The sequence below is a fragment of the Folsomia candida genome, unplaced genomic scaffold (assembly GCF_002217175.1).
Source record: "Folsomia candida strain VU population unplaced genomic scaffold, ASM221717v1 Fcan01_Sc001, whole genome shotgun sequence".
Lineage (NCBI taxonomy): Eukaryota > Metazoa > Arthropoda > Collembola > Entomobryomorpha > Isotomidae > Folsomia > Folsomia candida.
The window spans coordinates 2,723,805-2,740,994 of record NW_019091193.1 but is presented as its reverse complement, the minus strand read 5'-3'; the positions used below and the strand labels follow the sequence as shown (position 1 = coordinate 2,740,994).

General features: G+C 35.6%; 1 protein-coding gene and 1 long non-coding RNA gene across 4 annotated transcripts; one reads left to right on the top strand and one right to left on the bottom strand.

Annotated features, from left to right (window-relative positions):
- The first annotated feature begins 2,346 nt into the window (after positions 1 to 2,346).
- LOC118434409 lies at positions 2,347 to 2,765 on the top strand. The gene is made up of 2 exons (XR_004833990.1): positions 2,347 to 2,489; positions 2,569 to 2,765. It is a non-coding gene; the product is annotated as an uncharacterized LOC118434409 (long non-coding RNA).
- Positions 2,766 to 2,870: 105 nt separating this feature from the next.
- On the bottom strand, positions 2,871 to 16,069 carry LOC110841752 (ABC transporter G family member 23). Of its 3 annotated transcripts, XM_035846323.1 has the most exons (17): positions 15,885 to 16,069; positions 15,660 to 15,815; positions 11,286 to 11,417; positions 11,173 to 11,202; positions 10,945 to 11,071; positions 8,970 to 9,121; positions 8,826 to 8,893; positions 8,715 to 8,754; positions 8,527 to 8,620; positions 7,831 to 8,216; positions 7,199 to 7,403; positions 6,958 to 7,135; positions 6,753 to 6,868; positions 6,578 to 6,645; positions 3,636 to 3,898; positions 3,484 to 3,570; positions 2,871 to 3,159 (listed from the first exon to the last, which is right to left on the bottom strand). In XM_035846323.1, exons 3-17 carry the CDS (start codon positions 11,384 to 11,386, stop codon positions 2,939 to 2,941), a joined length of 2,136 nt encoding a protein of 711 aa, XP_035702216.1. In that variant the 5' UTR covers positions 11,387 to 11,417; positions 15,660 to 15,815; positions 15,885 to 16,069; the 3' UTR covers positions 2,871 to 2,938. The 3 variants fall into 3 exon arrangements, with proteins under 3 accessions (XP_035702216.1, XP_035702215.1, XP_021943140.2); XM_035846322.1 differs by having other exon boundaries at positions 15,660 to 16,069; XM_022087448.2 differs by lacking the exons at positions 15,660 to 15,815; positions 15,885 to 16,069 and adding an exon at positions 12,051 to 12,625.
- Between the last annotated feature and the right edge of the window lie 1,121 nt (positions 16,070 to 17,190).

Below are 17,190 nucleotides of genomic sequence, written 5' to 3'. Positions count from 1 at the left end.
TATATCTTGGAAGAAATCAAGGCGAAAAGTAATCCTCGAATTTTTGCTGGAATCCTACACCGGGTAAGTATTATAAATTAATGGGTGTACTCATGTCAATGTGCTATTTCTCATCTTTTTGATAGTTTGCAAAATGAAAGATGTGCGTTTTCTGCGTTATTTTGAGAACAAAAGGCGCATTATTTTACAGGCATAACTTTGCATGATTTCCCACCTTATTTTTTGCTCACGTTGCTAAGGATGCTAACTAGTAATTAATACCCTCAATAAGTACAATCTCGACATTTACAAGCTACATTGGTTATCGTGAGTACCTTCAAGGTATTAGTTTGTTAATTTGCATTTCTCAATTTCCCCAAAATTGTGTTGAGTTTAAGACTCCAATTTCACGCCAGAATTCTGGAAACTTAAATGAAAGTTCCTCTTACCTACGCAATATTCTAAAATTTACCAAATTTTTGACAATTTTCGTGTGTTTACTTAGATTATTTGTGGCACGTTGGAAGCCCTCGCTCTTTTCGTGTATTGCAGCGAAGTGCTCCAAACCCATTTGTCGCAAACGTCTAATAACCCATTGGAATATCTTCGCATTTTTTTACGAGCCTGTACCTGCATCCATCACTTCAACTTTGTCCACCTCGTTTGGACCGGGAAGCCAAAATTGGTCAAAGTTGTGAACCACGTGGCCACAAAATTTGACAAGGGGCAGCATTTTACCCTCCCAGTTTGGGGAATAATTCTCATCCCCGTGATTTTTCTCGGGATGGGCATCATCGATGTGGCCGTCGTTCACGAATCTCCGACAAGAAATGAAACTCTTTTCGATATTCTGATGGATATCAATAGCCCACTTTTTAATCCGGAAGCGTGCGAGTTAAGAAAAACTGGGGATGCGTATTTGACAATTGGTGAGTTTAAGGGGTAATAATTTGAATGTATGTATTTATATTTCATGCAAAAAATGCCTGTGATTGATTTTCTCTCATGCCAAAAATGTCGGGCATTTTTTTCATGCACAAATTCATAGTATTCATTTTCACGTCAAAAATTCTCGGCATTTATTTTCATGCAAAAATTCGTTGTATTTATTTTCACGCCAAAAATTCCCTGCATTCATTTTGACGCCAAAAGTTTCTGTTATAAATATATTTTTAATTTTCATACCAAAAATGCATGTGATTGATTTTCATTGCATAAATGTCCAGCAATTATTTCCATGCCAAAATTCCTGGCATTTATGTATTTTTACAGCAGAAATTATTTTTATTCAATAAATACCTGCTCAATTCCACTCTAAAAATATTTAGGACTGATTTCCATGCCAAAAATTGTATCCCAGAAATGTCCTGCATTTATGGGACCAAATGTCCCTTACATTTGTACATACAATTCTAAAATTGCACCTCAATTTCCGTTCCAGGGATAGCCTACCTCGTCAATTACCTAGCTTCTCTCACCTTTCTCTGCTCCTGCGTCATGCTGAGCTATTCCGCCGACACGATAATTTTCAGCATCGTCCTTCTCCTCTATTTGACGACGCGAAGTCATTTGCGACTCCTGCAAAGGTCCCCAATCCACTCGGAAGAAAACTTCTCAATCATGATGAACAAATATTTGGACGTCTGCACCCTCATCGATCTTCTCAATGAGACAATTTCCTGCCTAATGTTGACCTACGTCTTGGAGGCTTTCTCATTTTACAGCGTTTACCTCAAAGAAATTGCAGTTTTTGATGGAGAATGCGCCTACACGAAGGTCAAGATGAGCATATTTTTCATCCTGACGTGCTGCGTGTTCTATTTATGTGCGGAAATCGCAGCCATGGTGAGCTAAAATGTATTAATTAGTGTATTTATATTTAATGGGCGTACTCACGAAATCGTTACATTGTTAGAAATCTGATATAGTCAGGCAGGTATTCATTTCTCGGTGTTAAAGTTGTTACCGCTTGGTATTAGAATTATGCCGGTCCGTAAAAATTTGCTACCGATACGGTAAAGGCATAATACAAAGCTATTAAGCACTTCACCGTATTATGTATCAATACCATTTCGGCCGAGTTACAGATGAATACCGCTTGGTAGTATTTTAATACTGGATTTTTATGTAAGAGTGTCGAAAATTATAAATGTCAGCATAATTTGCCAAGTTGATAACATTTCGCAAAAGTTTGCATTCAAAGGAAAACTTTGAAATTGTGTTTGCAAATTTATCCCGGAAACTGGAATGTTTCTATTTCACGCTAAATGAATTTCTAGGCTAAATACAGTAAAGCGTTGACGTGAGTACGCCCAATTTGTCTGATTTTGGTATAATATTTTATTATAAAATAGATGGACAAGTCGAAATTTATCTTGATTAATTCAAACTTTACAAAATCCCCCGAATCTCAACTGGATTTAATCAGTATTCGACTTCAATTGAGCAGCCATACCTACGGATTAAGTGGGAATGGATTTTTTCTTATCAACTATTCATTCGTTTCTACGGTGAGTTATAATTTAAGTAAAGCAAATATTTATAAATATTCGGTATGAAATGCACTAATATATTTGCATATTTTATCAGGTTTGCAACACTCTTTTGACATATTTTATTATAAGTGTGCAATTCCAGTCCAGAGGATTATAAGAAAAAGTAGTACGCAATATTTTGATTGTTAAAGTATGCATTTCCAATATTTGATTCCATAAAAGAAAATTTTCATAATTTTCTTTGAAGATACAGATGTACATAAAATTAAAAAAGGTCGGTGTTGACTTGAATTTATGTGATTTATGTAATTTTGCATTATGGTCATGTCACTTGATTCATTGAAAACAGAAATTTTGATCGTAATTGCACACATAATTGAAAACATCAAGGGCGCATCTGGTTTACAACTTATTTATTTCGGTGGTTATGCATTGCGTATGTACAACAAATTTGGATACAATTTTCACTTATTTGTCTGCACCTTCCTCACAATACGGGACATCATCGATAGCAGGAAGATCCACACGATCGGGGTCAGCAATGCTGCCCGGACGGCGCTATGTTCTAAACCCCATCCACTATTCCATACGCGACGCATCCCATCCATGGGTAGGGAGACCGGGTTGAGGTACACGTAGGTCCAACGGTAGGAAGGACTTACGAGCTCCAGTGGCCATAGAATTCCTAAAGTGACCAAGTTTATACGATTAGCATTTGCTACCACTTGTGATTAACCGGTAGTAAAACTTGGCTACCGATATGGTAAAACTTCAATATCTAAATATTACCAAATTACCATTACGCTTATCAATTTTAATTTGCTAGTCATGAATACATACATGAAAACTACTCGATATTAGAGAATCGTATTTTGACTTGAGGCTACTTTTGCTAGAGAACTGTATATGTAGGCATATAATATTTGTATATTCGTGCGGTAACAATTTCATTACCCGAATATCGCTACTACACTACCACACTTTACAAATTATCTATTTGAGCACTCACCACTAGTTTGCACTATCATCAGCACGGCAAAAACGCTCGCCATAGTAACGTCGAATCTCTTAGAGAAAATCGTCCCAAGTAGCAAACCTAAATTGAAGACATACAAAATTGAAGAATTTCACCTTGAAAAAATTACATTCTAAGTCTCTTACCACATCCAATGCTGGCAAGACTGGTCAAAAAAGCGATGGAAAAACAGAGGAAGAACGACCCCGTGATATTGTACCCCGCTGTGAGGAACCGGATGGCAAACATGAGCACGATCTGGATAAGGGACGTCGCACTTTCAGAAATGAAGTAGGACATTCTGACGTGACGGATTTTAACTCCCGACGCTAAAGTCCGCTCCAACGTGCCGGCCTCTTTCTCCAGCGTTAAGGAAAGTCCACAAATCAATGAAAATAAGAAACATGTCCTGAAATTACAATGAGCCAGATTGGTCTTTGCGGAAAAAATTTTATGTCCAAATTACGAATTTGTAGCACTCAAGATTTGAATATTTTTAGAATTTTGTGTTCATTATGCATGGAAGCTAGGGTTGCAGCGGGTAACGGGTCGGGTACCCGTTACCCGCATACCCGCATGATTCTTGCGGGTACCCGTTATCTGCGGGTAGCTGGAACTACCCGCACGGGTAACGGGTAGTTCGGTTTTTAATTAATTTTCGACGTAAATCAGTTCACAAAGAAAGTTAGCAGCAAATTAGTCCATTTACCAACAAAAGCGTCTATTTATTATATACTCATTTCAAAATTTGCAATTTGCCAGCAACAAACGTTTGTAACGAGCGTGTCTTTTCGGAAGCCACAGAAGTTACCGCAGCCGCAAATACTTTTCACGTTCCGCAAATGCAAAGAAATTTTTTATTCTCAAGTAGAATCTGTCTGCCCTCTAACATCAGTAATAAATTGGCTTAAACCCCTTTGAAAGCGTAACGACGACAATAGTCGTTTTATAAGAAACTAGCGTATAGCCCGGCCAAGGCCAGGTTCTAGAGTTCCAGTGGGGGGTATGCCCAAAGCGAAAAATCCGTCATACTATACTTTAAATAATTCCCAGTGGAGACTTTGTCATACTACATACATACATCAGAGTGAGGGTTTGCCCAAGTCATATTGCATTTTAATTAACCTGGTCACAGTACAATTTGATTTCCCCCTATGGGAGTAGTTGAATAGCTAATTACTTAAATTCCCGTCGCGTGGGAGTAACTGCATAGCTAACTATTTATACTCCGACGCTTCACGCTCCCGTTAAGTTCCATAAACCCCGTTAACTTCTACAATTAACGCCAAGCTATTGACGGATTTGGATTCAGCGTCAGAAATACATTCGAATTGATATGCGACATCACGAAGAAGCCATATTTAGCCCCCACGGTCACGGGAAGGTCACGGGGGCCACGGAGGTTAAAACCATTGACGGCATTGGATTAAGCGTCAAAAATACATTCGAATTGATATGCGACATCACGAATAAGCCATATTTAGCCCCCACGGTCACGGGAAGGTCACGGGGGCCACGGAGGTTAAAACCATTGACGGCATTGGATTTAGCGTCAAAAATACATTCGAATTGATATGCCACACGCTGTGGGTGAAGTTTCTCAAACTAAAATAATTAATTAATAGTGTTTATCACGATCACTTATCATGATAACCACTATTGATGGATGATGATGAGTGCAGGCGAAGTTCAGACTCATGCAGTAGGTAGCAGCATGTACATTTCATCCATGCATTTATTCATGCAGTGGTGGCTCCGCTTCTTTCTTTGTCTCCTCTACGGGGCAGCTTGCATCGCATCACGGGGATCATACTACCACTTTATTATAGTAGATGGTTTAATTCGGGAGAACGACAAAAGTCGTCTGAAAAATCGTGGTCATGGTGCGGAAGGACGCCAATTGTCGTTTCTACGAGGTCATTGATTTTCATCATTTTCTCTCCACGACCTAAATTTTGTTGCAATTTTGAGGGATTTCTCCTATGCCAACACAATACTAAATTTGAAGATTTTCTTCCCGAAAATTTGGATATTTCTCTATACAACGTAATGTTAAACTTTTTGATTTTTCAGTTTTTCGAGTTTTATTAAAACTCCTGAATTTCTCCTCCCGCTTCATGACCACAACATACTTATAGCGTCCCCGATTTAATGCATTTTCTTGCTGATAATCATACACGTTAAAGGGTTAAATTTGTGTCTATTTATGTAAGTCTGAGGTGATTTCAATTTGTGGTTTGAATATGAAAAATCTAAATCCGATTCAAAGCAAAAATTGTATTTGTCGTTATTTTTTTTAAATGAAAACTTCATTTAAATCATAATTACAAAAAAATCAAACTAAACGTTTAACCCTTTTTCAAGCTATACCAGGTTTGTTTAGCGAGTATATCAAGAAGTAAAGTCAAAAATTAGGAATCGCTTGATACGTATCTTTTCGTTAAATGACCACTTTGAAGAAAATATTGGCAAAGTTTAATTTTTAACTTTCACCGGTCTTTCATCGGTGTCCACCATGATGGACTCTGAACTCTGACCCCCAATAGTTTTTTTAAATGGGCCATTCAAAAGAAAGATAGATATGTAAGTGATGCATACATAATTCCTAATCGTTGGCTTGATTTTTTTATATTAATAGCTAAGAAATCCCGGTCGAGCTTGAAAAAGGTTCCATTGAAAGCCAAAAAATTTGATTTCAGAAACAGCTAATGACATCTAGCAAATTATGGCATTCGTTAGTTGCACAGCATTACATATCTCAAACTACTAACCAACCTAAATGAGCAAATAATTGATTAAATCAAATTTATTCTGAAGGTTTGTTTGTTTTTATCCAATTCTCATAACGGGTAGCGGGTAACGGGTACCCACACGGGTACCCGTGCGGGTACGGGTAGTTGTGCTGCGGGTAGCGGGTCGGGTAACGGGTAGCATTTTTGCTACCCGCGGCAACCCTAATGGAAGCTAAGAAAAAACACCATAAATGGCAGTCAAGGTTGGGCTAGATTTTCTTAGGGTAATGCAACACTTGTAAAAATATTCAAATCCGGAAATCCATGATATTGACAACAATTTTAAAATCACTAACGACACGATATTTGATGGGAGGAAGTGATCCTGAGAGGTAAATTCGTGCGAATCCAGTTTGGCGTTGTACTAATCCAAATTAAAAAAAAGCATTATAAATAATACATCGTGCCGCTATAGTGATATCTAACTTATCACTGATAAATATAAATATTAGCATACATAAATTCAAGTACCTTAAGCGGGATTTCTACTGTCCTTGGGTCAATTCCGATACGACTGGCAAGATTTTCCACAAATCTTAGGTATCCCTTCAAGATATCGCTATACACGTAGCTAATAGTTATCGAGTCTGTATATATACAAACATGTCCGTACTTCAACTGATTGCGTCAAAATCAGAAAATTATGTATGCACTCTAAATATGACGAATAACCTACCCGACATATCTAACGAAACATGGACCGTACTCTGGTCTAAATCCTGCCCCAGGGCGAACCTTGCCAACGCATATCTGTTTATCGTATGTCTCGTGAAATTGGCGGGAATGTGAATAAATCCAATCGCACTTCCCGACTCAACGGTCGCTTTCGCAGAATTCCTCGAGAATTGCGGTTGCTAAAAAATTTCGAAGAAGCACTAGAAAATTGTCAGCTTATTGTGGTAGTTTTTTTTACTTACCAGAATTATATTGGGCCCGATTTCCTTTAAGAATAAGCAACTCAAAGAGGTATTAACTTCCATGTGCGGGAAATTAGTATTTCCGCCAAAACAATCCGCATTTTCATTAAAGACGGACACCACCTTTCCAAAGGGAACTCTACCCATCGTGTAATAGACGATGACCGTGTTCATCGCGGGAAGCAAGAGGACCAATGCTAGGTACCTGAAGGGACAATTTTTACCATTACGTGTGCATAAATCGTATAGATAAATTAGTTAATTAGTAGAAGTCTCCCAGCGTATGCCCTCTAATTTTGACCAGAGTAATGTCAAGTGATTACAAATTTGATTAGTATGAAATTTGGAAAAGAAATGAATTTCTAATGCGCAGATTTTGCAGCTCTGCAAAATATCTCTAGATATTATTTGCATCCGAAAAGGAGAAAGCGAATAGTAAATTTGGAAGGTGGAAAATTTGTCAATTTTCTTCTCTTTGGATGCAAATGTCTCTGGCAAACCTGTCCTTTGGGATATTCTGTCGTTGGAAAATTTTATAGTAATTAAATTTGTAATCGTCTGACACCGATTTTGTCAAAATCTGATGATAGACCTCCATTATTTATGTTTAATTTTCTGTAAGTTGAGCATACATTGGAAATCTGTAATTCAGTAGGAAATTCCTTTTCGTGAGGGTGCTAACTTTCGTAAATTCTTGCATAATCTTTCCCCAAAGTGATGATTTTTCCGTGCTGTAATTTAAATCTTGTCTCCGCATGTTGTTTTCCGGGCGATACGAATCATATTGTCGGACACGAAAAGATAACTGCTTAATGTCTTCTTGCAGAGGCTCAATTTCGCAATATTGATAATTGGAGATGGTTTTAGTCGAGAGGAAATCATAGGCATCGTTTCCGTCTTCTTCGTCCTTTTTGCAAATGGATTTTAGTGCGTCTTCTAAAATCAGAGATCCACCCAGTTCAAGGAGATGGCGCGGATTGTCCTCCGCAATAATTCGACCTCTCCGCATAATTCCAATCTGCAAAATCGAAAATGATAAAATTTGAGTGTTAAAAAAATTGAGACAAAAGTTTTTCTAAATGAAAAATATAAAATATATATTTTAAGTATATATATGTTTTATATATTTTATATATAAGAGTTTATATATAAACAAACTCTGCCAGATAACCTCTCAGGGTTTTTTGTCCAATTTTTTTTGAACAAACTGTTGTTCCCATACAAATAAAAGACTTGCAAATGCAGTAATATTCTTAGCGGCTTCTGTTCATGTTTTTTTCGCAGCGTCAAGCGTAGAGACATGTAAATAAACCGTGTAAAATACGCACCTTGTCAAATTTTCGGCATTCCTCCGTATAATGCGTCGTCACAATGACAGTTGTTCCCATTTTGAATACTAGGCCGGCAATGTACTGCCAAATTCTGGATAATTGAATTATTTGGATTAATGAATTAAATATTGACTAATTTTACTGTATTTTATTTTTATTTTGAATAATTCCAGAATTAGACTTACGACTCTCTTAGCAAAGGATCAACTCCCGTCGTTGGCTCGTCTTCCGATACAAATAATTTTTATTATTTTTGGATTGATTTAGACCATTGATTATTTTAATAGTTTTAATACCAAGGATCAAAAGTTTGGGATGATGCAGCAACGCCACGGCCAACGAGACGCGCCGTTTCTGGCCGCCACTAAATTTTAATAAGCGTTTAAGTTAAATTTTATTTACGACGTACTTAATTTTAAGGATGTATGCAAATTAGCTACCTTAAAGTTTGCACGTAACTGTGTAGATCTTCCAGTTTTAGTATGTTTCTTAATTCCTCCCCTCTTGCAAGTATCTCATGCTTACTTAGCCCCATCAACTTGCCGAAATATTCAAATATTTCGAATATCTTTAACGGATAAAGGGCGATATCCTGCCAATGACCATTAACAATTTTTTACATAGACCTTCATTTCAATATTGTATGTATAGTTTTTGCCTAATGAGTACATTTTTTGTTGCACTGGGCGTACAGACATACTCACGACAACGTATATCACACCTACACCGTAGCCATAAAGTTTCTGACGAAGCAAATCATAGTTTCAATCGAGTGTAATTTTCGGAATAAACAAATTTTGTTAACCAAATCTTTTATAGCATGTTATGCATTAGTAAGTCGTGTGTCCTTCAGACGATTTTGCATGTCCTGAAATATTGTGCTAAAACTTTCTGACCGATTTTCCGAAACTGTTTTAGGAATTTTTTTCAAAGTTTTTAGAAAACGTAGGATCTAAGAGGCACTACCGCTTGCAACTAGCTTTCCAAACGCATAACTTTTGAGGTAGGACCATAAACTTTTAATTAGGTTCATGTCCGATGTGTTTTCAAGTCACACTCCCCTCCCGAAGTCGATAAAGGACCATCAACCGAAAAAGCAAATGGTACCATTTGAAACGTGAGCTGTTGCTTCAGCGTCTTGAAACGTAATTGTTTCCGAATTTGGAAAAAGTAGCTTAGTGTCCATAGTATCGAAGTGCACTATCAAGATATGGTAATGGTAAAACCGTCCGACTACATTCTCACCAGAAAAAGTGATGTAAGTTCCCGTTGTATCTCGATAGTAGAGCCAAACACAAACCACTAACAGTAGCAATTTTATTGGAAGTTTCCTCTCGGAAGTTTGGCTTATCTTCACAATTCAGTACCTTATATAATGAGGATTCGCCACAGGGTGGCCATAGATTCAAGTCTTATGCACACACAAAATACCTCGACCTTTCACCAGTAGTCAAATAGCCGTTTTTCTCGAAAAATTCGCCCAAGTTAACTCGATATTGAAAGTTTTCGCACGCAAGTGTGATTTTTCAGAACCCATGCAAGCCAAATGATCCTGCTCAGCAGGTTTTCGATGATTATAGATGATGGAACAACATATTTTCGTCCCAAAACGTTGAAATCGATCTCTGCGATTAAGGACCTTTGCAAACTTTATTGCTGAACAACCAGATTTTCAGGCGATTATTTTCAAAATCGTATTCTAAATGATAGCCTAGGGTATGGTGGGTCGTGCGAGATCAATCACATAGCAAATTTACTTCCCGTTCCCCCGCAACTAGACTTTATTTCAGGAGACCCAAAACCTTCGACCAAATTGTGAAATTCCTTCCGCTTCATCCAAACGTGAGGTTATTTTTATAATTGTTTCCACAAATGTAGATACAAGTGTGGGTTACATTGTCAGAAAAAATTAGGACTGTGGACCCAACAACAAAGAAGTTTCAGTAACTTTTGCAAGCGGATTTTAAGATTTTTTGAGTCATCAGAAACTTTATGGCCACGGTGTATTTCGCATCGTAACTCAGGTAACAAACTTGCGAATCTCATGTGTAGTGAGGCGATTCGCAAAATATGATTTCGCAAATTTCACAAACAATTGTTATCCTACTTTAATTAGGTTTCCATGGGTTTTTGCAATTTGTAAATCATTAAAAAAAAGAGGATGAGTTTACGGAACAATCTTGTGAAATAGAAACATATACAGTTGCTGGGTAAACGTGTGCAAAATATCTCAGGGTTTTCTAGCAAAAAATTTGTGAAATCTCGCCAATTTCGCAAAAATTTGCAAGTTATCCTACGCACAAATTTTCCAAATATGCAAAGGTTAACATGAGTGTACTCATTATTTCAAAAACGCTAAGTTAAATTCCTCCTAAGCGAGACGTTAACGTTAACAAATCGTGACCTATTGCTGACCTGGGGCATGTGTCCGATTGAGGTCACCATGTCATCCATGCACTTCACAGGGTCTCTCCCCAATACGGAAATATATCCAGAATCCAACCTTTTCTGGCCAAGGATGCAATTAAGCAGCGTCGTCTTCCTGTCAGAGATATAATTATTTTACTTAATTAGATTAATTACGCGTGAGACAACAAGATTCTAATCAGCGTGGAAGCCGCTGAAAGAAAGAAAAATTCCCACCCGCATCCACTCGCTCCAAGTAATCCGTAACTAGAAACAAGTACAATACGCCATAAATAATTGGCTCGTCAACATGAATCAACTATGTAAAATTTGCAATTTTTTGCCCTCACATAGTTCCAGTTTCCACCTGCATGTACAAATTGGCCAATATTGGGACTCCGGCGTGATAGCTTTTGCACCCACTGGACACGCACACCGAGTATGACGCCATATCTTCGGGTGAAGGTGAATTTGAGGAAAAGCTATAAAAATTTTGGGCAATTATGAACACACTTTTAGTAAACAAAAAAACCAAAGCGAATAGAATATTCTTAGAAATCCGGTATTGAAATAATACCAAGCGATATTCATTTATGACTATCAAAGTGGTATTGACAAGTAATACCGTGTAGTAATAGCTCGGTGTTAAAGTTTTACCATATCGGTATCAACTTAAATACCGAGAAATTAATACCTGCGTGACTATACAAGATTTCTAACAATGCGAATATGCATGTATTGCATGTAAATGAGAAGATGTCCAAAATTATGGGAATTTATATGAAAACCTACATTATGGATTTTATTTTTTATGTATGAAACAGAAAGTACTTATTTATGATTTATCTGTGTGGATTTTTTTTACATAATTTCATATTACTAACTTTTTGAATTTGTGACGAATAAGTTTCAGAAATTGTAACGTTATTTAATTATAAATCATTATGTTCATCGCACACCTACTTTTAAATTAAGACGTGCAAAACTATTTAAAGCAGGAAAATCTTCTCTGTGCAATTACATAAGAGAGTATTTTAAAAATTAATTTTACTGTGTACAGTTTAAACCCAAATTTTCAAAAGACTTATGTCTGCAAATATGTAAGACAATCTTACCAGATGCTTGATATTTTAATTTTTCACAAAAATTATTTCCTTTTGTAAGAATTGTGTAAATCAGGTTTAACACTAATTATTTCTTTAATTAACACTTTTTTCAACAAATTCACTTGATTCAGTTGTTCTAAATTTAAGATTGACAAGTATGTAATACATAATCATGAATAATTACTTAACAGGACCACAAGTTATTACCAAAATTCCGATCTGTTAAATCTTGGTTTACATACAAATTACGATTAAAATCCTGAAAATATCTACACCAAATAAATACACTACCACTATTAAATATTATTTATTAAAAATCTGGAAACGACATGAAGACAAATGTCGAACATGTAAATCTTTTTTGCACCATGAACTCTGCAAAATGTACTTTAATTCAACAAATTTATTTCTTTCATAAATTTAAATATTTCCAAAAATGTCACCAACACTTAACAATGTTAAGATCACTAAAGTATGTACTAAAGTCACAAAGTAAGAAATATGTACTTATTTATGTCTCTATGTAAATGTAGTCTCGTTGCATGTATGTAAAACAAGTGGCTTCATTCCAGCTACTGATTGAAATCATATTGACCACAACTTGCATGGGAATTATTTATCTATGTACCTACTCTTATTTCAGCAACAAAGACAATGCAACTTGTTAATTTCTGAGAATAACAAAACCGGTTTTTACGTGACAAGTAAGAAATCATTTTTGTGCATATGTACTACCTCAGGATCAGTTCCTCGCATGGACAAGGTGTCCATTACTGTCCATGTATTTGAACCAAATCCGAGGGCAAGAAGATTTATTTACTGTCATAAATATCTGTATATCTGGAAGCTCGATAAATGCAAATGAGACATGGAACAACGTACATCAATAATTTTTTCCAATCGTTATGTTACTACGTACTGTATTAAATTATATGTAATTGTCAAGTTAAATAGGTTCATACATACGTAATCAAATCCAATAAAACTACTTTTTTAAGTTACGACCTGGATACACAATTGCATCTATGTTGATATGTATGTATCTGGATGTACACGTGTACACACTTCCATAATTAGACGTTACACAAGACAGATTTGCGTAGTCTCCATCCACGTTTGATTGATTGACTTATTGATTGATGTATTATTCATGTATGTGGGTGTCCAACAAATTCAAAGAAGCAAAATAATCCTAAATATGTATAATCTTCCACACGCACACACGTGCAACACAGAATATGTGACTTTCGGCTATGCATATGTATGTATATTGATGGGCAGTGTTTCGGGTGAAAGTAACCACTTGCGAGAAATACAAACGGCAAGAAAGTGGTTTCTGCAGCTATTTTTTAACATGCAAGGGGCAAAATTCCGCTCTTACGACGCGTCGCTAGATACCTTATATTTTTTGCAGTTTCTTGCACCTTACATTTCATATTAATATACAGCAAGAAATGAAACACTGGTGATAAACGTTTTTTAAAAAGGTGGTTTTCATGGAACGAACTTTAGCCTTACGCGGAAGGAGAATACGTATGTACATATGTATGTATGTACACAAATATGTACGTCTATGTATAGGTAAATATACATATGCACATACATATATATATATACATATATATCCATTTATTTATTGACATAAAATACAGTTAGACAACAAAGATGTTAACATATGTTAGGCAAATTTAATGGACATTGATATTTAATTAACGAACCTGATTGAACGCAAGTTTTTGCAAGTGAGACACATCCACAATCCCTTCCATTTATCGTGACAAATGCATAAAACGTGTTCCTTCCATGGATTCTTTATCGCAATTAAAGTTCATAAGTACTTAATATAGCGACATATTCATTTCCTAGGATGATTTCAATGAAGAGTAGAATCTATAACGATAAATATAACGAATCTCTTTCGTGTGCATATGTATACTGCTAAAAATCTGGTCTGGTAGAGTCACAGCAATAAATACATACACGCCATAGTGGTATTGACTTGATAATAACTTCCTACCGAGTTGGTAGTAGTTCGTTCTTGAGTGGTAAATTTTTCATTACCACAACATCACTAACTGGTAATGCCCGTTATTACCAATGCATGCCGGAGTAGATAATACATATATTCGGATCAGTAATGATTTAATCCCAGTTTGTAGTGCCAAAATAATAGCACTATTAGCTGTCTATACATAAAACAGGGAGAACGCCTTGAATATTTGTATCTGTATTTATACACATAATTGATATTTCTAGGAAGCTTCAGGAAATTTTAGAAATGAAGTTTTGTGCACTTGCAACACATTTAATTAATTGAATTACGGAGGATGAGATCAAAATGTAGATATGTATACATAGAGTTACGATAATTGTGTGCTATCAAAGTTATGTAAATACTTATAAGCAAACTTAGCAAATATTGAATACAATTCCCTTATTAAATGTTTTATTAGCTGGGTCTCAAGTTGACCCAGTCGGAAGTGTCTTGTATTATTTATCCAGTTCACTTCATACCAAAGGGAGGGCAGCTCGCTGATAACGATTTTGACCTTTAATATCTTTGGCACTTGTAGTAATTTCAACTTGAAACTTCGCGAATTGATAGGCACTAGAGTTGGCATTATAGGTGCAAAATTTCAATTCTCTAGTGTAAGAACCAGACCTTCAACTAAACCTAAAGTACAACAGTGATGATTTTTTGTGTTCCAGACATAAATTACCCTATGGAAGCACATGGGGCAATTTTTGATAACCTAAAAATGTCAGGAAATAGCAAATTATGTGACCCCATGTCTGTAGTACACGTTGCAGTTTAAATTTTGATTGAAATATAACTGTGTATAGTTTCATAGTAAAAGTTATAACAGCCCCAAAACTGTCAAAATGTCGCTAATTTTTCCCAACTCACTCCATAACACGAAATAAAATATTTGTAGTCCGAAATGTGTCTGTATTAGCATCAGTAAGGTCTCCTCTAACTGCTAAAATAATAAACATGAAAATATTTCAACTATTGAGATTTATAAAATTCCATTTAACACAAAAAATACCTTTTCTCACGCTTTTTTGTACAAATCCACCTGGTATGGAATGAGTTAAAAAAATTGTGGGAGATTTATGAGTTATTTATGAAAGCCACATAGATACCAAAAATTGTCATACCACCCACATCAAATTCTATGAACAATTCACAATTCTAGAGTGTTTTAAAAAGATTATGAAATTTAAAAAAATGCAGTTTTGGAAACGCTTTGGAACAGAAACATTTTTTCGTATGCATATATCTCTGGTGCCATTTACACTACCGAATTGAAATTTTACACCCATAACGCTGACTATAAGGTGAACAAATTATAAAAATTTCAATTCAAAATTTCCAATAGCGCCAAAGACATTAATGGTCAAAATCGTTAGCAGCGGGACGCCCCACCCTCAGTAGTAACTATGTAGTAACTACATAATATGTACGCCATTATCCATTTCCTACATAGACTATAAAACTATAAAATTCTTCTTATCTATTACAGCCTTTTTTATTTACTGTATGCTTAACAAGGTAATTTTAATGTTCATACGTAATACATAAAGCAAAATTAAAATCAAATAGGAAAATCTTACCGTCTTATAAAATCCTAGTAAATTTTTATTCCGTACTTTCCAGATTCTGCTTTTGTTCTCATAAAATGTTCAAATTTCTCCGTCAGGAATCACGCTATGGAATGGATTCCGTAATTTTTCAAAGAACACGAGTGACTAAATTTAGTATTTATAAATCTACCACAATTAACAAACAATTAACCAAAAACTGTGTGAATTAATAAGGAATGTTTCCGCAGAACTTACATTAATTTGGTAACAATTTAAAATATGTAAAGCATGTGCAAGGGTTCAAATAGAAGCACGTCAATTTGATTCGTTGTTCCAAAAAGTTGGAAAAAAGTCTCAAAGTACTTTGTCAAGAAGTAAAAATCAAGAACTTACTTAAATTATAAATTCATAGAGGGACAATATTCTTGTGGTCAAACAACTACTCAACGTACATACATAACTACCTAAAAAGGACTGAATTCATGCTACATTAGACATACATATATTTAAATACATATGTACATACATATGAATGCAATGTATATTTATAACCGAGTTACGTAAAAATGCACATACGCCGCCATGGGAACTAATTTCAACACGTATGCAACAAAGACATTGTCCAGCAGCCTATCTAATAAAAATCTTGGTAAGGTAGGACGTCATGCGTAGATATGTAAGTAGATAATTAGCAAAACCAGTTGTTACACAAAAGTTGTTATACAAGACATCAGAAATAACGAAATAACTATGTACATATTTATGTAAGTAGATAGGTAGCTATAAAATATGATCATTATATTTTTATGTACCTAAGTAGATTCTCACCTTCAGTTCATGGACAATTTAACCATGCATCAAAACCTGATCCGGTGGCAAAATCGACTCCTCAATACTTGCATATATAAATATGTACATATGTATGTACACCCGGCTGAAGCAATTAATTGTCATGGTAACAGAGTCCCATTTTACCGCTTATCAAATATATGTATGCAAGGTGACCGAATGACACCATATTTTTGCAGTTTGTTCACAATTCAATCATCTTAAATAACACATGCGGGTTTCAGTTGAATTAATTTGCAACATTCAACACGGTTTTGCAAAATAACAACAAGTAAGTCATACAATAAAAAGAAAATTGTTAAAAGTCCTGATTTCCTGATGATGATGCGAGTTCAGCATCGAAAGCTTGAATAAACTGCTTTTAAACCACACCCATGTATTCCGACGAAGCTTCCTCAAACAATAAAAACAATTTTTTGTCTTAAAAATATGAAAGGAAAAACTGATGGTTATGTCTGAAATTTGATGTATTTAATCCACAAATCTTCCACGGTTTTCGTGTCATGGGCAGTTTTTTTGAGTTATATAGTAAAAGAATTACTCATACATATGCACATATGTACATACATTTGTAGAAGAATGGGACCAGTTTATGCGGTAGGATTTTTCATGGCTTGGGGCTCTGTCGAAATCTGGACTCGATTTTTTCACTTAATGTAAACCTTAGGACTACACCGGAGGAGCATCAATCGATGTCCAGTTTAGAACGACT

Excerpts from the sequence above, each read along its gene's own strand:
- LOC110841752 (XM_035846322.1), bottom strand. The coding sequence starts at position 11,386 with ATGGCGTCATACTCGGTGTGCGTGTCCAGTGGGTGCAAAAGCTATCAC. Across the intron at positions 11,203-11,285 it reads CAGGTGGAAACTGGAACTAT|TTACGGATTACTTGGAGCGA; the intron begins GTGAGGGCAAAA and ends ACTTGTTTCTAG. Across the intron at positions 8,621-8,714 it reads GATCCTTTGCTAAGAGAGTC|AATTTGGCAGTACATTGCCG; the intron begins GTAAGTCTAATT and ends TCAATTATCCAG.